We start from the raw sequence: 22,141 nt of genomic DNA, 5'->3' as shown, positions 1-22,141 counted from the left end.
CGAGGTTAGAAACTGTGCCCACATAAAGCACCACGCTTCATCCACCATTGCTACAAGCATTTGTATTGGCATGACCTAGAGATTATGACGCAACCCTACATCACTCTGCCGAATATTGTGAGTCACAGTATCAACACAGTGATTTCATTCTTCACCACAATGATTCATTCAGCACTGCCTTATCACTAATAAGAGTCCTCCCTTTTGTTTCTTCCGGTCTGCTGCTCTCAGTTCATTTTTGCTCGCTTTGGATAAGACAAACTAGTGCTGTTGCTAAATTTTGTAATCGACAGACCACGTCCTCAAAATTTCATTGTGTCTCACAAAACTACAAGCGAAAAGAATGCTCGTTTAACTTTGAATGCTGTATAAAATAACCTAACATTCGGAACAAAACCAACTTAGCCTTCTCTCTAAAATTTATTTTTGGAGGCTTATCTTGTTCTAAACAATAATTATCTGCCCTCTGTGAGCTTTCTTTCTTTAACACTGCTGGCAAATGTTCAGTTAAGAACGCTATGTTGTGCTACCATGTGCATGCCATTCATGACCTGAACAGAATATGCGCATAGCGTTGAGAAATACAAGGCATGCAAGTTGTTATTGTTTAGTGACAAGATAAGCCCTAAAAAGTGCACATCTTTCTTAGAGTGTACAAACTAAAAAAAAAAAAATGCACTGTCTTTAGGGTGCATTTTCATCACAGGGATAATCATTGTCAAGTCTTTCCTTAACTTTGTTTGTCCACTACATGTCAGGATCACTGTACAAACTTTAGCATCTATACTTCATCTCACAAGTTGTTTGCAGTGCTGCTGAAGGGATGAAGCATACATAGACAATATCCTTGAACACTGAAATATAGTTCCGGTTACTGTCTGATTAGTAGTAAGGGTAGGGCTTCTTTTCTTTTTGTGCATGGTGTGTTACAGCGGCATGTGACATGTTATGACCTTTGCACATGCACGTTGAATACCATGAATTCAGCAACCGCTGAGCAGATGACTCGGTGCGGATGAACACATCTCGAGGCGAATTCCGCCTTCCTATTGGCTAAGGAGTCCTGCAGCTTCCACAGTGCTGCAAATGACTTGTGAGATGGAGTATAATAGAATTCCTGGCCCAAAATTTCTACTTTTTAGAGGGTGTTATTCTGGGTGCAAGAAAGGGTGTAAAACAGTGCGGGGTGATGGTTCCACAGTAATGCAGATTTCAGAGGTACAAGAGGTACTGGAGCTTGCAAATGAATAGAGTTAAAAAAAACAAAAAAACATGTAAACTAGTCAGGACTGCTGTGAAGTCAAAAGAGCAGACTGTCGCACAAGGTCATAAGTGGAAGCTGAAGTCCTTTATTTCAATTTATGAGGTGACGATCATATGTAATCTTTACTTAGCAAAGTTGATTTGGATAATTATAGCATTGCTAATGACATTTTACTGTGAATAGCAGTTCTGAGCTAGGAATTGAACAAAACTTGCCCATACTCATTCATAAACTGTACCTTTAGCATAGGGCTCGTTCATTGTCATCAAAATCAGGCTTGGCGTGGCCCACTTGGGCTCAAAGATGCCCACATGAAGTCGAAGTGTAAACGAAGGACCACAAATTACTTTCCTAGTTTAGAGAAAAGACGGGGAATGCGGAAGATGGAAATTCAAGACGATGAGCAAAACGTGAACAAGGTGAATGCAGGAGCCAACGTTTCGACAAGTCGAAACGTTGGCTCCTGCATTTACCTTGTTCACGTTTTGCTCATGGTCTTTCCTAGTTTAGTAACTCTCAAGTAATCGGACTTATCTAGAATCACTCGGTACTCGCTGAATTCAAACTTAGGCAGACTTGTAGGCTCACAGATTCATAATTCGAATATGGCAATGCAGACCTAAGACACACACAGCGTAACCACGAACCCAAACGAGGAAGCTGCAGGGACAAGCAGAGTCAAGGAAGTGCTTCCTCATCTGTACCCGTGTTTATGCTGTGTGTGTCTTACCTCTACAGCACCATATTCTAATCATGCTATTCCGCCTACTAGTCCTGACGCAAGCCTTTATCACAAATTCATACTGATCAGTTTCTCTGAATTACCAGCTCACTAAAGAAATATTCCAAGTTTTGAAGCAAAGCTTTCTTTTCCTACCTTTCTGGTGTTTCACGTTTTTCAGTGATGTGGTTCTTGCTAGGTAGAGCGTACAGTCAGCGCCTTCTATAGAGACTGTACAACATAAGAGTTCTGATGTTTGAGGGAGGAAAAGCACTTGCACATGCGTGTGTGAGGAATGCCATCTAGAGAGAAGTGTGAGTAAGGGAGAAAGAAGATGCGTCACAATGTGGGAAGATATGGGAACACCTGCAAAGCAGTGTGCTGTGCGTGAAATTGGAGAGGTCTTGCAGAGTCACCATCTATGGATGCTCCTTGTTTCTGTGCATATTAAACTGTGTGTGTTACCAAGAGGGACTGCTAGTGGCTTCACAGGAATATGTCCAAAAATCTTAACGGAGAAGGAGAAAGCAGCTCAGAAAAGCAGCTGGAGACAGTGGTTGTAACAGCTCCCTGCCTGTGTACAAAATGATGCGACCTTGGCACGTTGCCCCAAATTGCTTCACAAGAACATCTCTAAAGGGTGCTTCATCATCATCAACCTATCTTTATGTTCACTGCAGGATGAAGGCTTCTCCTAACAATCTCCAATTACCCCTGTCTTGCGCTAGCCAATTCCCACTTGCACCTGCAAATTTCCTAATTTCATCACCCCACTTAATTTTCTGCTGCCCTCAACTACACTTTCTGTTCCTTGGCACCCATTCTGTAACTCCAATCGTCAACCGGTTATCCGCCCTACGCATTAGATGGCCTACCCAGCTCCATATTTATTGTGAAGCATTCTTTGTGAACTTTAGGCACTTTGAGTGTGTCTATCTATGTAGCCCCCTGTGCCATGATGCTGGCAGCGCCTATCAACTTGACCCACTGGGTCATGCTTGCGATAGCTTCACAGGCGCTGTATCCTATCCATTGTCATTCGAACTTCGTCATTCGACTCTCACCTCTGATGCTTGCATACAACCTGCACTCGAGTCGAGTGGCACGAGTAAGAAGATTCAGGCATCACGGCTGCGGAACACTGGGTGGTGGTTACCTCTGTAAAAACCGCGATTTCCCATGCATGTTTCCAATTAGTGTTGATTTCCAATCGCCGTACACAACAATGCACCGCGCCGCCTCCTTGTTCCTCCCCACACTCGCACCGGGCTTTTGCGGCCCTTTTCGTATTTGCCAAACTGTTTAATCAAGTACTGAGGCCTGCTCTTTCATGCTGCACATTGAGCCTGAATATGGCGACGCAGCGCAGAAAACGCAGCATGGCAGCGTCATTATACCGACTTGAATTGACGACCTCGGCTTTTGACGCTAACAAAGCAGCTCTTAGGGGGTCGCAGCTCCATCAAAAAGTGCATCAAATCAGACTTTGCATTCCTCCAGGGTTCTCTTGACCAGCTCGAATGTGGCCTTCTACTACGGCACTACTCGGCACAAAGAAAGAGGATCATGTTCGCAATAATCGAGCAGCTAGGCAAGCCTACACTATTTCTCACCCTCAGCATGTCCGAGGTCCACAATGAACGCCTACTCGAATTCATCGAGAGAGTCAAAGAGCTGGTCGGGGCACACTATCGTTGGGCCGGAACCATAGCCAGCTACTTGCAAAAGGCCTCATATAACTTCGATCGCCATAGTATGTAGGATCTGCTTAATGTTTTCTCTTAATGTCAACTAGAATATCTGCTATCCCTGTTTGCTCCCTGATCCGCACCACTCTCTTCTTGTCTCCTAATGTTATGCCTAACATTTTTCATTCCATTGCTCTTGGCGTGGTCCTTAATTTGTTCTCAAGCTTCTTTGTTAACCTCCAAGTCTCTGCCCCATATGTTAGCCCCGGTGGAATGCAATGATTGTATGCTTTTTTTTTTCAACAACAGTGGTAACCTTCCAATCAGAATTTGGTTATGCCTGCCATATGCACTTCAGTCGATTTTTATTCTTGTGTAAATTTCCTTCTCATGATGAGGGTCCCCTGTGAATGATAGACCTAGATAAACATACTGCTGCACTGACTTTAGAAACTGGAGTACCTTTATATATGTCAATTACAGATGTGCTTAGTGTGCTAAAGTGGGCTTCGGCACCCTTACTAGCATCATCATCATCATCAGCCTAGTTACGCCCACTGCAGGGCAAAGGCCTCTCCCATACTTCTCCAACTACCCCGGTCATGTACTAATTGTGGCCATGTTGTCCCTGCAAACGTCTTAATGTCATCCGCCCACCTAACTTTCTGCCGCCCCCTGCTACGCATCCCTTCCCTTGGAATCCAGTCCGTAACCCTTAGTGACCATCGGTTATCTTCCCTCCTCATTACATGTCCGGCCCATGCCCATTTCTTTTTCTTGATTTCAACTAAGATGTCGTTTACCTGCGTTTGTTGCCTCACCCAATCTGCTCTTTTCTTATCCCTTAACGTCGCACCCATCATTCTTGTTTCCATAGCTCGTTGCGTCGTCCTCAATTTCAGCAGAACCCTTTTCGTAAGCCTCCAGGTTTCTGCCCCATATGTGAGTACTGGTAACACACAGCTGTTATACACTTTCCTTTTGAGGGATAGTGGCAACCTGCTGTTCATGATCTGAGAATGCCTGCCAAATGCACCCCAGCCCATTCTTATTCTTCTGATTATTTCCGTCTCATGATCCGGATCTGCCGTCACTACCTGCCCTAAGTAGATGTATTCCCTTACGACTTCCAGTGCCTCGCTGCCTATTGTAAATTGCTGTTCTCTTCCGAGACTGTTAAACGTTACTTTAGTTTTCTGCAGATTAATTTTTAGGCCCACTCTTCTGCTTTGCCTCTCCAGGGCAGTGAGCATGCATTGCAATTGGTCCCCTGAGTTACTAAGCAAGGCGATATCATCAGCGAATCGCAAGTTACTAAGGTATTCTCCATTAACTTTTATCCCCAATTCTTCCCAATCCAGGTCTCTGAATACTTCCTGTAAACACGCTGTGAATAGCATTGGAGAGATTGTATCTCCCTGCCTGACGCCTTTCTCTATTGGGATTGTGTTGCTTTCTTTATGGAGGACTACGGTGGCTGTGGAGCCGCTATAGATATCTTTCAGTATTTTTACATACGGCTCGTCTACACCCTGATTCTGTAATGCCTCCATGACTGCTGAGGTTTCGACAATATCAAACGCTTTCTCGTAATCAATGAAGGCTATATATAAGGGTTATTTATATTCCGCACATTTCTCTATCACCTGATTAATAATGTGAGTATGGTCTATTGTTGAGTAGCCATTACAAAATCATGCCTGGTCCTTTGGATGACAGAAGTCTAAGGTGTTTTTTATTCTATTTGCGATTACCTTAGTAAACACTTTGTAGGCAACGGATAGTAAGCTGATCGGTCTATAATTTTTCAAGTCTTTGGCGTCCCCTTTCTTATGGATTAGAATTACGTTAGCGTCCTTCCAAGATTCCGGTACGCTCGAGGTCATGAGACATTGCGTGTACAGGGTGGCCAGTTTCTCTAGAACAATCTGGCAACCATCCTTCAACAAATCTGCTGTTACCTGATCCTCCCCTGCTGCCTTCCCCCTTTGCATATCTCCCAAGGCTTTCTTTACTTCTTCCGGCGTTACCTTTGGGATTTCGAATTCCTCTTGACTACTTTCTCTTCCATTATCGTCGTGGGTGCCACTGGTACTGTATAAATCTCTGTAGAACTCTTCAGCCACTTGAACTATCTCATCCATATTAGTAATGATATTGCCGGCTTTGTCTCTTAACGCATACATATAATTCTTGCCAATTCCTGGTTTCTTCTTCACTGTTTTTAGGCTTCCTCCGTTCCTGAGAGCATGTTCCATTCTATGCATATTATACTTCCTTATGTCAGCTGTCTTACACTTGTTGATTAACTTCGAAAGTTCTGCCAGTTCTATTCTAGCTGTAGGGTTAGAGGTTTTCATACATTGGCGTTTCTTGATCAGATCTTTCGTCTCCTGCGATAGTTTACTGGTATCCTGCCTAACGGAGTTACCACCGACTTCCATTGCACACTCCTTAATGATGCCCACAAGATTGTCGTTCATTGCTTCAACACTAAGGTCCTCTTCTTGAGTTAAAGCCGAATACCTGTTCTGTAGCTTGATCTGGAATTCCTCTATTTTCCCTCTTACCGCTAACTCATTGATCGTCTTCTTATGTACCAGTTTCTTCCGTTCCCTCCTCAGGTCTAGGCTAATTCGATTTCTTACCATCCTGTGGTCACTGCAGCGCACCTTGCCGAGCACGTCCACATCTTGTATGATGCCAGGGTTAGCGCAGAGTATGAAGTCTATTTCATTTCTAGTCTCGCCGTTCGGGCTTCTCCACGTCCACTTTCGGCTATCCCGCTTGCGGAAGAAGGTATTCATTATCCTCATATTATTCTGTTCCGCAAAGTCTACTAATAACTCTCCCCTGCTATTCCTAGTGCCTATGCCATATTCCCCCACTGCCTTGTCTCCAGCCTGCTTCTTGCCTACCTTGGCACTAAAGTCGCCCATTAGTATAGTGTATTTAGTATTCACTCTACCTATCGCCGATTCCACGTCTTCATAGAAGCTTTCGACTTCCTGGTCATCATGACTGGATGTAGGGGCGTATACGGAAGGATAAAAGAAGAGGAAGGAAGGAAGAAGATCGCGAGGTGCTGGCTGCTGCGTGTTGTTGCTGCTCAGCCATCTTTAACTACACTGACTCTGCTTGTGTATATGTTGTAGACACAGTCCTTCTATACTCGCAACATCCCCCTAACATATTGTTGGAGGTGTCGGGTACCATGGCTGGAAACGGAGCTCCTCAGTGGATGTCACATCACCGTCCCCATCATGAATGACAGTGAGCATGCGGGATCAATGTCTACATCACTGTTCCCTGGTTGTGCAACCCAAGGATCCTGGAAATTTCTGCGGGACCAATGGCGCGGACATTGGGGAATGGTTGGCTGTATACGAATGCACGAGTGAAATCAACAGATGGGACCCTACGCTTATGCTAGCTAACCTGTTGTTCTACCTAAGAGGCACGGCAAAGGTGTGGTACGAAAACCATGAAGAGGAGCTAACCAGCTAGCACCAATGCAAAGAGAAGCCGACTGAGTTGTTTGGCAAACCAGCCGGCCGTAAAATTGCCGCAAAGCAGGAACTAGCCTCCAGTGCCCAATCCCCAACAGACTCCTATGTCTCTCACCTCCAGGACATGCTGGCGCTTTGTCGTAAAGCCGATCACGACATGACAGAGGCTGAGATGGTCAGGCATGTGCTGAAGGGCATTGCTCACGATGCCTTTAATCTGCTCACGTGCAAAAGCTGCTCTATAGTTGATGCTATCATCAAAGAGTGCCGACAATTTGAGCAGGCCAAAAGCCGACGCGTCTTGCAATCATTCGTTAGACTTCCCAATACTGCCACAGCGTTGGCGTGTGATGATCAACCCACATAGCAGCATGCATCGCCATCAGGGGACGTGGTGCAAATCGTTCCACACGAACTGGATGCGATGGCGCCCGCAGCTTTCTGCTCATGTAGCCTTGATGCTACCCCTTTTTCAGTTCCCCTCATACAAGCCATTGTTTGCCAGGAACTTGAAAACATTAAGTTAACTTTCTGTTTGTGCTGTCGTCAACCCCAGAGCCAATGAACACCTTTCTACTATTTTCACTCCACCCCAACGCTTCTCTCTGCGTTATTGCAACCCAACTGAGTGGAGAAATGCGGACGACCAGCCAATATGTTTCACCTTTCGCCGCATTGGTCTTGTCGCCCGATACTGTCGCAACTCGTGGCCCTCAACACCTGGCATGCCGACCAATTTGAGGCGTTTTGATGGAAATGCCCGCAATGTTTCGCTCACCGCTGAGTCTAACAGCACCAGCAACTCTGCTAGGAACATGTGGTGCAGTCGCCCACCATTGCCGCACGGACACCAGTCTTTTTCACCGCAAATACGTTGTCCATCTTTCTGTTCGCTGCAGCCACGTCACCTTTCGTCCCCTGTGTCTTTTGGCTGCACCCTTTCGGAAAACTAAGAAATGGAGCCCTCGGAGGTGGTGCTGTATTGCCTACTACTTCAGCAAATCCTTTGTCTGTGCCCACAAAGAGAAGTGTAATTGATGTTAAAATAGACAGTGTACCTATCCAAGCACTCGTCGACATTGGAGCGCATGTATCTGTGATGAGTGCTAGCCTTCATAGACGTTTAGAGCAGGTCCTCACCCCAGCAGCTGCCTGAGTGCTTCGTGTGGCCGACGGCAGCGTGCTGGTTGTTCTTGGAATGTGTACTGCACATTTAAGTATAGCTAGCCGCCCTACTTCTGTTCTCTTTGCTGTGATCGACAACTGCTCTCACGACGTTATCCTTGGACTGGACTTTTTATCCAATCATTCTGCTCTCATCGACTGTGCAACTGGCATTCTTCAGTTAGAACTGCCTCAACTCGCCGATGCTCTGAGTACCGCCCCACCACACCTGTGCGCGCTTCACAATATGCGTCAGTCACTCGTGGCAGTTACTTACGTCTCTTTGACCGCTCAGCCACAGGATCCTGACGGTGAATATGTGCTTCGCCCCATCGTCGACATGCTTTTGAACCGGAATGTTGCTGTTCTGCATATGCTGGTCACAGTTACTAATAACAACGTTCTATCGTTTCTGAATTTCAGCCACCAACTCTTTGATATGATCACTGCGTGTTGACAGTAGTTATGTTTTCCATTCTATGGCACACACCGAGAACAAGGGGTCTGTCATAATGCATGGCCACGTGTTGATGATGATGATAACTTTTATAGAATAGCACATACCCACAATGTGGGATCGGCCAAGAAGTGGGGGGCACATATTATGCCATTGCCAACTATCTCTTCTATCCGTTAATGATGAATATAATTTCTGTTATGACACCTACCTGCAACAAGCGATTGGCCTAGAAGTGGCCGGTACATTTAAAATAAATGAAAAGAAAGGAAGAGGTGCAAGCTAATATAAGATTTGTCACATTGCGTAGCATGGGTGTGTGAGAGCACATGCGCATGCCAATTTCCGTTATGCCAAAGGTGAAATGGAGAAATTTATAGCACTTTATTAACCAGTTGATGAAAACTTGCTTCACATAGATTCCAACGTGTGCATTGATCTGCAAAATTATATTTTACCATTGTAAGTTTCTAATGTGTCACGTGAAGTTTCTTTTTTTTTTTGTATGGAGTTGGCACATTCAAATTGTGTTAGCTTGAGTATATGTTTAAGAGTGTACTTTACTTTACATGGGCAATGGGGCATGCTCCGACTGTGCCATCAGGTGACAGAATTATTGTTTTGTGGAGATGTTCATGGCTTTCGTGCAAAATATTTAAGCTGAACCTCAAATGGAATGAATAATCGGCTCCTTTATTGAGGGACTATAGTCTTGACTATAGTGAAACATATTATCATTTACATTTTGTAGTACTTAATAGAAGCAGTTACTTGTATTACAACAGAAGCCTATCCATAAATATGCGTGCACCATCTGCGGTGGCTGGAATGCGGTATGGGAAGTCGAAGCACTGGCCGTTGTGGCTGCCGGTTTGCCTTCCCTGCAGTGTGTGAGACGCGTGTGGCCTGGTGCTCCCCTTGTGCCACGACACCTTCTGTCTAGCTACCAGCAGCGGCAGCCTCTGACGGTGCATGTGCATTTCTGGAAAGGCCCATTGTTGGGCTGCTTGACAAGATGCAATCAGTTTTTGTGCGTCTATAGGAAAGAAATGCATGGGTTCAGTACTGTCTGTTTGCGAGTGCCTACCTGCAAACAAGACGATGAGCAAAACGAGAACAAGGTGAAAGGCCTCAAGCCTTGAAGAAGACAAGTGCACTTGTCGAAACGTTGGCTCCTGCTTTCACCTTGTTCTCGTTTTGCTCATCGTCTTGAATTTCCATCTAGCACCTTCCCTGTGTTTTACCTGTAAACAAGTAATTGCACAACTCTGAAAGAATTACTTGCGGGTGCATCTTCTGGTAACACTTTCAAAGGTCAGAAATCAGATTTTGTGACTACTATAATGAAAATAAATGTATCAGAGCCCATCTCACGATCACTGTCGACAGTAACTCTGTTAGCATTGAACCAATATAGTGACACAACGTATTTGCACCATCAAGACAAGTTATGTATGAGGGGTCTACTGCAGCAGGACTTCTCCCTCGCGCTTCCCTAAGATCACTCGGCCACATTTCACGTGGCCTCTGAAATGCATGGTGTGGCGCTGCATGTGAATGCTGAGAAAGTGTCATACAGAAACTGGGCTCCTCTCGTGCTTCTTTCTGGACGTGCTGTGCCATCTGGTGCCACCGCCGAAAAGTGTGCACATTGCCTCTGAGATGAGAATCATGGCACGCCGGTGCCTTTGAATGCTGAGAATTGTTCCTCGCTTGCCGCGCACTTGGTGGCACACGATCAGCGACCCAAGTTGGCGAGAAGTTTGATAACGAGCGGAACATACCCACTGCATTTGTTGCACAGCCTGCTAATGTGTCGGGTTGCTATTCTTGAGGAACCCTTGGGACCTGGGTTCAATTTTACTCAGCATTGGAGTGGAATCAGAGCATTGGAATTTTTTTCATCATTGTAGAGAGGCACATTTCCAGTGGCAAATACTCATTTGCCCAAGTTGACGTCAAAAATGTTGATTGAAGAGCGGCACACACATACTGGCACACATCCAGTGACCCGAGTTGGCATCATAGAGGTTCACTGGAGACCAGCACACACATAGTGGCTCATACCCAGTACGCACTCCATGTTGGCATCAAAGAGCTTCTTTGAGCAGCGCTGCCTACCGAGTCCTGCATTTACAGTGACCCAGGTCGGTGTGAAGGAGGTTCATTGAAGAGCAGCCCATATGTATACACTGGCACATACTCAGTGACCCAAGTCGGTCCAATGGTTGGTTTTGAGCCCTGTTACCTTAGCACAGCAGCCCGATGTGCTATCCGTTCGACCACGGACTACCTAGTGACCCGGGAAGGTGGGAAAATGGTTAGATATGTACATACTACATATGTACATGTATGTACATATGTACTTGTACGTATACACGTACATACATACATACATACATACATACATAACCACCGGAAAGGGGAAATGCGTGAAGTACCCAGAGAATGCTAAATCACTAGAAGGGCAGATCAACAATATTGAATCCAAAGCACACGCATGCAGGGCTTGTGTATGTGGCTGTGTAAACAAGGCAAAGCGTGAATACTAGTAGCTATCACTGTGACAATCACCATATGCAGAGAAAAATCGGTCGTGGTGGAAGCCAACAGCAGCAAAACTTAATTTTTTGGGAACTCGCAGGATGTTGCAGCACCTTCCAGGCAATTACGAGGGGCATTTTGTTTTAAAAACAACATATTTTATCAATGTACAGTTACCATATTCATACGTCTTCGATTGTTTCCGTTGCTGTACATGTTCAACAGTGACCCTCAAAGGGCTAAGAAGGTTCACAAGGGTGTGCTTGATAGATGTGGTGTGGATTGTAAAAGTACTTAGTTTTCACGACAGCTTTGATGATGGACAGAGGGCAGCACTGTTCCCATTTTTCTGCCAGCATCTGGAGCCAGCATACTGCAAAGTGGGATTTGCCAGGAGTACTAGTGATGTCATCTAGCAGCATTAACGAATTCGTCTTCTACATTTAGTGTTTTTTCCATGTAATTTTTATCCTGGCACACTACTGACGTGTTGTGAAGGCCCTTCAGCAGGAACGCTCGGCCAACCTGTCAGTTGTGACTGCCATGTGCACTCCTGATGATTCTGACCTGTATGTGCAGTGGGCATGCAGTCAGCGCCTCGCCAGCTGGTGGCACTGGCGAGCCACCAAGAGGCGGCCAAGAGGCATAACGATGCTCTCCAGTCTCAGCCGGGTAAGCCCATTTCCAGTAGCCTGTATGTGGCTCCTCGCTTTTGGTCGTCCAGTGTGGCCATGCCACTGGAGACTGATCAGCGGTCTTCAAATCTTGATGTGTTGTAGCCAAAGGTTTGGCGGAGAACCAGCTGGCCAAGTGAAAACACATTTAGTAGAACAGGTCACTAACTGATGTCAAAAACAAACATTCACAGTCTGCACAGATGAGGAAACTGTAAGAGCGAGATCTTAAACGGATTCCTTGGAATATGTTTGACCTGTACGAATCTCGACAAACAAGGGGTTTAAACAGATTGCTTGCTTTGTACAGAGTTCAGATGTCAATGTGTATTGGTGACATCAGTCAGTGACTTGCTTTACTAATAATTCTTTGTGTTGTAAATGGTGGAATCCTGCTCTGACTGACCAGTGTCACACAGAGCATTACCCGAGGACTGGTATTTCAGTATGCTTCCTTGACATTAGTGGACTTGGAAGAATGAAGGAAAAAAATAAAATAAATGAAAATAAGCAAGAGAGAGACAAGGGGTGCTAATGCTTCTTCTTGATTTTCCTTTTCATTCCTTCACTGATCCTGAGTTGTGCTGAGGTCAAGGAAATGTCATGGAATACCAACTTTCCTTAACCACCATCTCTGGTTTGATATGTAAGAAGGCTTAGCTCAGATGCAGTTGGCAATGTCAGATGCAAAAATATGAGTTTTTTTCAGTGCTTGATTAACTTCTGAAAATGTTCCCTTCTAATTAAACAATCCTGCTTTGTCTTGAAAATTTCCTTAATTAAACCAGCTGTGAGGGCACATTGTACTGTCTAAATGATGAGCGACAAAAACATCACTTTGTCACAGAAGCCCTGTGTTCAAATGTCAGCGCAAGCTTAGCAGTTCACTTGGCTTTAGCTTTTACTTCCTACGGCTTTCCCATGCACACTTCACTTGCAAAAAATGTTCTTTACTAGGGTTATGCAAATATCTGGTTCTTTCGAATTATCTATTGAATAATATTGAAGAAGTAGATTTATTACTTGAAGTTAACAAGGATCATTCGATTTTTTGAGACGCTTCTAAATTTTTCAATGTTATTCAAATAGAAAAAGGTCGCTGTCTTGCACAAAAGATGAAGCATTGATAGTGATAGCAAAGTATTCGAGAACTGTATGAAATAAGCTTCCTAGTTTAATCAGTCATACGAATTGCTGTAAACATTTGCTTACTGATTAAAAGCACAGTGTCACACACGCACAGGGAAGTATGAACAGATGTCTCTCAACGACCGTGAACACTTACTGTAACAAAAGTGCCGTGATGAAGGACACCGGCTTGGAGGAACGAACGATTTGAACCCCCTATCACTTTAACATCTGTTTTCCACTTGAGAATACATGACCACCAACACTATGCGTGCAGAAATACAGTGCACGTGAAGCGACTAGCCATCTCAGCTCGCCATCCCGCCACAGATTACTACCTCCATGACTGAGTCCGCTCAGTCATGCGGACAGCCAAACGCAGCCAAGGCCACACTAGAAGAAGAGGTGCACGCATACCTGCAAGGGGCACATGGGGCGCAATCTTAATGCATTTGAACTATATATGGAATGTCACGGCAACACTGGCAAAGATTCGCCTGGAGTGCCCATATAGTGCCCATATAGTACTCGCTATCGCAATATGGCATAACGCGTTATGGCATAATGCGTGGTATAGTCCGGCGCAATGGCCACCCAGTTGTTGCCCGTGGATGAAGTTGTAAATGGGCCAAGGAAGTCCAGGCCGACGTGGAAAAATAACTCACTGGGATATCTATAGGCTGAAGGTGCCCAATGGGAGACAATGGAGGCTTCTTGCGGCGTTGGCAAAGTTCGCAGGCAGCGACGTAGCTTCGAGCAGAGTGATATAGCCCAGGCCAGAAAAATCGCCTGCGCTCACGGTCATACGTACAGGAGACACCCAAATGACCAGCGGTGAGCACATCGTGTAGCTGCGAGAGAATCGTCGAGCGCAGATGCTGAGGAACGACGAGAAGCAGTTCGGCACCATGTGGATTCATATTTCATCTGTATAAGGTCCCATCCTGGAGAACAAACATATGGAGGGAAACGTCCTGTTTTGCGAATATGGGTCACGACGCTGCTCGTCGGAGATCGACAAAACACAGGTATCGGTTTCGGTGCCATCGGGAGGGTCAACAGAATAGCGGGAGAGGCAGTCGGCATCCTTATGTGGCCACCCAGATTTGTAGGACAACGAAAAGCTGTACTCTTTCAGGCATAAAGCCTAGCGGCCAAGACGGCCTGTTGGGTCTCTAAGTGAGGATAGTCAACATAAGGCATGATCTGTCATGACAGTGAAATGTCAACCGAACAGGTAAGGGCGGAACTTAGCAATGGACCAAACAAGGGCCAAGCATTCATGTTCTGTTATGGAGTAGTTGCGCTCTGGTTCTGAAAGAAGATGGCTAGCACACGGGATCACGCGATTGATGTCCCGCTGTCGTTGGGATAAGATAGCGCCAATGCCATGGCCACTTGCATCAGTGCGAACTTCTGTGTAGGCATGCAGATCAAAATGACCCAATATAGATGGATTGATAAGGTGACTGATAAGTGTTGAAAATGCTGCAGCCTGGTCGGGTCCCCGATGAAAAGTGGCGTCCTTTTTGAGGAGGTTTGTGAGAGGACGAGCGATTTCGGCAAAGTTCTGGATAAATCACCGAAAATGGGAACACAGCCCTAGGAAACTTTGGACATTGTTGGAAGAACGAGGAAGTGGAAACTTGCCAATGGCACAAACTTTATCAGGATCAGGTTGGACGCCAGCAGCGTCAACCAAGTGACCAAGTATTCGTATTTGGTAGTGGCTGAAATGGCATTCTGCAGAATTGAGTTGTAGGCCAGCACGTTGAAAAACAGCAAGGATAGCTGAGAGTCGGTGGAGGTGGCTCTCAAATGTCGGTGAAAAAACAATGACGTCATCAAGGTAGCAGAGGCATGTGGTCCATTTGAATCCGTGCAGAAGATAGTCAATCATGCACTTGAACATAGCAGGGGCATTACACAGTCTGAAAGGCATCACTTTAAATTGGTAGAGACCATCTGGGGTGACGAAGGCGGTCTTTTCGCGCAAATCGCAAATCAATATACGAAAAATAACTGATCCCGTGTAAGCAGTCCAGCGCATCATCAATCCGCGGAAGCGGATCCATGTCCTTTTTGGTAATCTTTTGTGGTGATGGTAATCGATACAAAATCTCCAGGTATTGTCCTTCTATTTAAACAAAATGACAGGTGATGCCCATGGACTGCAGGAAGGCTCGATAATATCTTTGGAGAGCATTTTGTCCACCTCCGTTTGGATCAGCTGTCATTCCGCTGCAGACACAGGGCAGGGCCGCCGGTGTATAGGAGGAGCGTCACCAGTGTGGATTGCATGGGTGACAACAAGGATTTGATATAGCAGGCGATTGCCAAAATCAAAAATGTCTTCATAGGACATCACAATGCGGCGAAGGACGTCGGTGGAAGCAGGTCGTAGATCATTAGCTATCATTGGCGTAAACTTGTCATTGTGTGAAGTAGGAGGGGCAGAGGCTGCAGCAGTGTCGAACCGTGGTTCGGGCGTAAGAGCAGCTACTCCACAGTCTTCCAAAGGGGACAGCACAGCAAGAGATACGCCTTCAGGAAGTACTTGCAGACAGAAACCAAAGTTCAAAAGAGGAAGCCGCACTCGATTGTTGACAAGAGTTACGAGTGAGCTTAGTAGTGCTATTTGACGTGCCAGGAGGACAGGAAGTGGGGACACCATGTAAGGACCATCGCGAAATTGGGGAGAACGCGACATGAGGACATAAGTTGCAGCATCAGGTTGCAGTGAACAAGTTCGGTAAAACGAAGTTGGGACTTGTGGTCGTCGGTCAAGTTGGCAAAGTAATGGGGCAGTTCAAGGCAAAGGGTGCCAGTTGCACAGTCAATAAGTGCTGAATGGGCAGTCAGAAAGTCGATTCCAAGAATATCTTCGTGTGGACACTCGGTCAGTACAGTGAACAGGACTAACACTGGACGATGGGTAATGGTAACACGGGCGGCGCACATTCCTATCACGGCTGTTGTACTGCCGTTAGCTACTCGGACGGCAGGAGGCTGGGCAGGTGTCAGGACTTTACAGAGACGACTACAAAGATCTGATCGCATAACCGACACCTGAGCGCCAGTATTGATGAGGGCTTGAACGGGTACATCATCAAGAAAGATTTCAACAAGGTTCGGTCGAGCAGCAGGGGTCAGCAGAGGTTTTGCAGTCCGAGTCCTCAATGCAGCCTCACCTCCGGGGGCTGCATTGCTTCGTTTCCCGAGAAGCGGCCCGCGTAGGATGGGGACGAGGGACGTCGCGGTGTAGGCGAATGGGACTGACGGCGTTGCCGGCGACGGCGAGTGGCTAGAGGTGCTTCCCCAAGAGGGAAGGCCGGCATGGTATGGTTCAGAAAGGGGTGACAGAGGCCAAAGGTCTCGGCCGAAGCGGCAATTAGCATATAGTCAAGGCGAGGAGTACCAGTGGCTACTACGGCAGTGGCGGGAGATGTGACCGACTCTAGAGCAAGCAAAGCAAATTTGCCTGTCATCCGGTCTTCGCCACTCAGGTTCCAATATCAATTCGGAAACGACTGTCGAGGTGCAGCAGAGGCAATGACAGGAGTGGTAGGGGTAAGATGTGGGCGGACAGCAGACTGGATGTCCATGTTTGTAATTTCTTGGCGGACAACAGCTTGAATGAACGAAATGGTCATGCTATGCGTATGGGGGCAGTGAGAACTTGGAGCCAAAGCCTCAAGTTCGCGACGGATGACCTTTGTCAAGCTTAGCATTGTAGGCAGATGTGATGCCAGAGGATCGTTATGTGACACTGGAGGGTCGTTGCAGGAGGAAGTGGAAGCCGTATTCGGAAGCCAGTCAAAGCATTGTACAATGCATTTGCTCTTCACTTACTCAAAATTCCGGCGTTCCTTAATGATGGACTCAATCGTTGAGCAGTTTCTGCAAAGCACGAGGTTGATGTATTTCAAGATGTGTCCAACCTTATCAGCCTCCAGCATGTCCGTTTCCGCTTTACGGCAGAGTGCCAGAACGTCTTCAATATATGTGACGTACAATTTCGTTGATGTCTGGGCACGAGACGCTAGCTCTTGCTTGGCCTCCCTTTGACATCCCAGAGGTCTTCTGAAAAGTTCCGTATCTTTTCCTTGCAAGAGTCCCAGCTTCTAATGTCAGCTTCATGTGTCTTGAACCATACCTTCGCAGTTCCTCATAAGTAAAAGATCACATTAGCCAGCAAAAGTGTGGCATACTTGTTGCGCCTACCAACGCGCTCATATGACGTCAGTGACTCTTTGACGTTAACCTTACCAGTGCTGATGAAGATTCCCGAGTGGCGTAACTGAGTTAGCACTACTTCTGCTGATGTCTAAGCAGTGGAGGCAGCGGCGGAGGAAGCGTCAGTCGCCATAACAGCAGAACCGATGTGACGCCTGCTGCGAAGATCCAAGGTCGGCTTGTGGCAAGAGTACCCTGCACCTCCACCAAAATGTTACAGGGAGAAAATATATGTATTTACAATACATATAGTTACAAGGTTGTAGCTCAGTAGCCAGGGTAATACCATCTACCAATCCTCGAGACACTTCAACCTCCTCTTCACCTCCCAACGTCTTTTTGTCCACAGAGGCACAAACTCATACGTGACAATATGTATAAATAGTATAATTGCTGTTCATTGCGAAGCAAACAAAACATGATTAGGCAATAGCATGGTGTCGTATAGGAACGGAGCCTAGTGTGCTGCAAGGCAAGAAGTCTATGGCTTTCTGCAATCACAAGTTTTTCCATGTGGGAGCTGTCAGTCTGCGTGCCAACAGACAGTGGGCAAGGAAAGTGAGACTCTTTGCCACTGTTGCATACCAGTAACTGCAAGCCAAATGATAAGTGAGTGGTGAATGTTCCTCACTTGCTCAAACAGTGGCAAACTGCAGGGAGCAGTTCTGCCTGTATAATGTTGTGCTGCCTGTTCTTAACTGTGAACTCGGAATACCTGAAAGGCTTCACATGTTTTAGCATTAAGTCTAAATAGCATCACCTTGCACAAACACTGAGAGAAAACTAAGGTCTCAATATTTAGTAACAGCCATGTGAAGCCAACAGACAAAGACGCTAACAAAAGTATTGCATAAGTTTACCTTTATTGATATTTTATTTATTGAGTTGTAGAATTAAACACAGACGACGGCTAAATTTTCAATAAATGTCATATTCTTCAGATGGGAAATGAAAGTGGAAGAAAACAACTTTATTGTCTGTGGGAGTTGATCACGTTAGCCAAACTCCCCACACTCCCCACCTTTGAATTTCATTTCACTTTATAATCAATTTTATGGCTGATTTAACACTAATCTGTATTTTTTTTATTTGTTTATTTTGTAGTGACAAATACGGGCGCCAGCAGATAACGAAGAAGGAGACAATGGTTGTTGTTGGTGCTCGTTCCGCTCGGCTGTTGCCTGTTTCTGTGCATTCATATAAAACGCCGAGCGCATCTAACCCTAAACGCCTACTATCAGGGCGTCATCTGCGATCCCCTTCGTGATGTGTCTGAAGCTTCGGACATAGTAGGGTTGATGCGATAGCAGATGTTGACAATAACCTCAATGTAGGACATGTAGTTCTCGCGGGATTACTGGGCGCCCGCGTAAGCACTGTTCTCCGTGGAGCTTGCAAACAGCGGGTGGGCCGAAGACTTCCGCGAAGCTAGTCTTAAAGGGTGACCAGTTGGCAGTCCTGGTGTTAACAGGGCAAAACGTACACTGGACACAAGACGAGAAGACGACACCACAAGCGCTGACTTTTAACAAAGTCAGCGCTTGTGGTGTAGACTTCTCGTCTCGAATCCCGTCTCTGTTTTGCACTGTTAACACCGGGATGAAAAACCAACAAGCCCAAGCTGCTGTTCTAGCAAAATACATTTGGCAATATCAGCTTCATGGTTGTAGAACCACAGCTGAGCCACACCCGCCAGATAAAAGTGGACGTTGCTGAGTTTGTCGCCGTCATCCCACTTATTGTGGGTGCTTACCACTCATACAAAGTGAGTCGGTCTTCAACATCGTGCTCGTAGGTGCCGTTGAAAATGACAGGGCCTCGTTGTCTTAGTGCTCCGGAGCAGGCAACCACCGGTGATGCAGTAGCATCTTGCTGTGGCACATCGGCAGGCATTGCCAAGGCTGGAGGCAGAGTCCAGGTATGGAGTTCCAGGATGAAAAATGGAATGAGCACACTCCACCAATTGATAGTACGCGCTTAGGGTTAGATGCGCTCGGTGTTTTATATGAATGCACAGAAACAGACAACAGCCGAGCGGAACGAGCATGAGCACCAACAACCACCACCGTCTTCCACTTCGTCTTCTGCTGGTGCCCGTATTTGTCACTACAATTTATTTATTTATTTGAACATACCGTTGAACATACTGTTTTAGCCTTTATATCACGACCGAGAGCAAGCAAATAGGCTCTCTGGAGGTACTGCCATAGTTGTACAAAGTAGTGTGGCTACTCGTGAAGTCAAGCTTCAGACTGCATTTGAAGCCGTTGCAGTATCTGTAGTACACTTTAAAACAATTACAGTATGCTCCGTATATATCCAACCACACGTGACAGTAACACTCCATGACTTAGAAGACCTTTTAAAACAATTACCAGAGCCGTTAGTTGCAGTCGTTAGTTAGTCGGCAATTTTAATGCTCACTCCAATTTGTGGGGAAGCGAACAAACGGACACTAGAGGCCGTATTTTAGAAGATTTTATTCTCTGCAATAATATATGCCTGCTCAACAGGGGCAAACACATATACTGCTCTCCAAGCTCCGGAAAATGGAGCTGCATAGATTTGTCTCTTACATCGCCTTCTGTTTTTAATGCTTTTAAATGGGATGTCTTGGACAACCTGTATGGTAGCGATCATTTACCTGTTCTTACCAACCTAACATTATCTCCGCAAATCATTCCTACGAAACCACAACGTTGGAAGCTCCATTTGGCCGACTGGGCACTGTTTCAAGAAAATGCCAGCTTAGAAAAAATAGATTCACATAATTTAGGTATAGATGAACTTGAAATTGTCACAAACTGCATTATTTCTGCCGCGCTCCTGGCCATACCTCAATCTTCTGGAGTGGTGAAAGAAAACCACAAAACCTGGTATACAAAAGAATGTAGATTAGCAAAAAAGAAACAGAACAAAGCATGGGGAAACTTTCAAAGGTACCCCACGCAGAAAAATCTCATAAACTTTAAAAAGGCAAGAGCACAAGCCCGATATATCAGCCGTAGAACCGAAAAGACTTCATGGCAAAATTATGTGACTTCCATAAATAGCTCAACCACATCAAAAGAAATGTGGGAGAAGGTACGAAAGCTAGATGGTAAATACTCCCCTTTCACACTTCCCCTTCTAACAGCCCCTGGTATGCAGACAAACATCGAAGAACAGGCAGACATTTTAGGTGAATATTTTTCAGCAGTTACCAACTACACAGAATCATTTCTTACGTACAAAAACACAGCCAAGAAACAAAGACTCCCTACAAATGAACCATACAATAAATTATTCACAGTTCAGAAAATCAACACAGTCTTGTCCGCTGGTAAACAGACTGCACCCGGCCCTGACGGAATACACTATCAAATGCTGTCCCACCTCTCTGAACCTGCTGTAGAGGCACTCTTAAGTTTCTTTAATAAGGTTTGGGTATCGGGTAAACTACCCGAAGCCTGGAAGAAGGCCATCATCATACCATTTTTAAAGCCTGAAAAACCACCAACCTCTCCCAGCAGTTACAGGCCCATAGCACTCACCAGCTGCCTTGCAAAATCCTTTGAAAGTATCGTGAATATGAGATTAACCTTCGTGCTAGAAGCCCGTAAACTTCTCGATGTCCATCAGTGCGGTTTCAAAAAAGCATGCTCCACAACAGACCACCTGGTTCGTCTTGAAAATACTGTCCGTGAAGCCTTTATACACAAACAACAATGTCTTGCTGTTTTTTTTTTTCGATTTAGAGAAAGCTTATGACACAACCTGGAGGTATGGAATTCTTCATGATTTGGCCGAACTTGGCACCCATGGCAGGATGCTGAACTGCCTGAAAGACTTCCTGTCAAACCGTTCATTCCATATACGCCTCGGTTCAACCCTGTCGAGAATTTTCATTCAAGAAGATGGAGTGCCCCGAGGGAGTGTTTTAAGCATGACCCTCTTTGTTGTTAAAATGAATTCAATCAGTGAAATAATTCCAAGGTCAATTATGTATTCAAGTCTATGTCGATGATCTTCAGATAGTTTGCACGTCCTCGAACATACCAACATGCGAAAGACAAGTGCAGTTAACAATAAATAGACTTTCAACGTGGGCTGACCGAAATGGTTTCCTGTTCTCCCCACAGAAAATAGTGGCCATCCTTTTCTCACTCAAACGTGGCCTACAGACAGATACTAGATTACACCTGAACAAAGCGGAATTGCCGGTAAAAAGTGAACACAAATTTCTGGGCACAACTTTTGACAGAAAACTGACCTTCTTGCCACACATAAAGAACCTGAAGAAGAAAACCTCTCAATCATTAAACATATTAAAGGCGCTTTCACATAAACGCTGGGGGGCTGATAGGACCTGCCTTTTACACATCTACCGCAGTATAGTTCGCTCTTGCCTCGATTATGGGTGCATAGTATACAACTCAGCTCGACCGTCCTACCTGAAGCAATTAGATCCAGTACATAACTCAGGTCTGCGCCTTGCAAGTGGGGCATACAGGACATCACCCATAAACAGTCTATATGTCGAATGTAACGAACCAGCCCTCGCAGATAGAAGAGCCAGGCTCACATGTGTATATGTCCTAAAAACCCATTCACTACCAAAACATCTCTGCTACTCCATAGTTACGGTACGAAGTGCCCGTCTAAGCTCCTTTTTAACAACAAACCGAATGCGACGTTACCCCTTATTCTCCGATTTGAAGGAATTAGGTATTCTAGACACACTGCCTGATGTTGCCCAGAGACCGGAACCACTGCC

The 22,141-nt window shown here is 45.6% G+C and overlaps 1 protein-coding gene across 3 annotated transcripts in view; it reads left to right on the top strand.

Annotated features, from left to right (window-relative positions):
• The window catches only part of pdm3 (POU-domain protein pdm3), a 149,206-nt gene that overhangs the window by 2,722 nt on the left and 124,343 nt on the right, over nt 1-22,141 (top strand). For all 3 annotated transcript variants that reach the window (XM_075682742.1, XM_075682741.1, XM_075682743.1), the window contains exon 2: nt 11,927-12,019. In XM_075682742.1, the coding sequence (XP_075538857.1) occupies nt 11,932-12,019 (88 nt within the window). In that variant the 5' untranslated portion in view covers nt 11,927-11,931. The remainder of the gene's footprint in view (nt 1-11,926; nt 12,020-22,141) is intronic.

The sequence above is a fragment of the Dermacentor variabilis genome, chromosome 2, assembly GCF_050947875.1.
Source record: "Dermacentor variabilis isolate Ectoservices chromosome 2, ASM5094787v1, whole genome shotgun sequence".
NCBI lineage: Eukaryota > Metazoa > Arthropoda > Arachnida > Ixodida > Ixodidae > Dermacentor > Dermacentor variabilis.
Note: the sequence above shows the minus strand (reverse complement) of the source record. Positions and strands in the feature narration are given on the sequence as shown.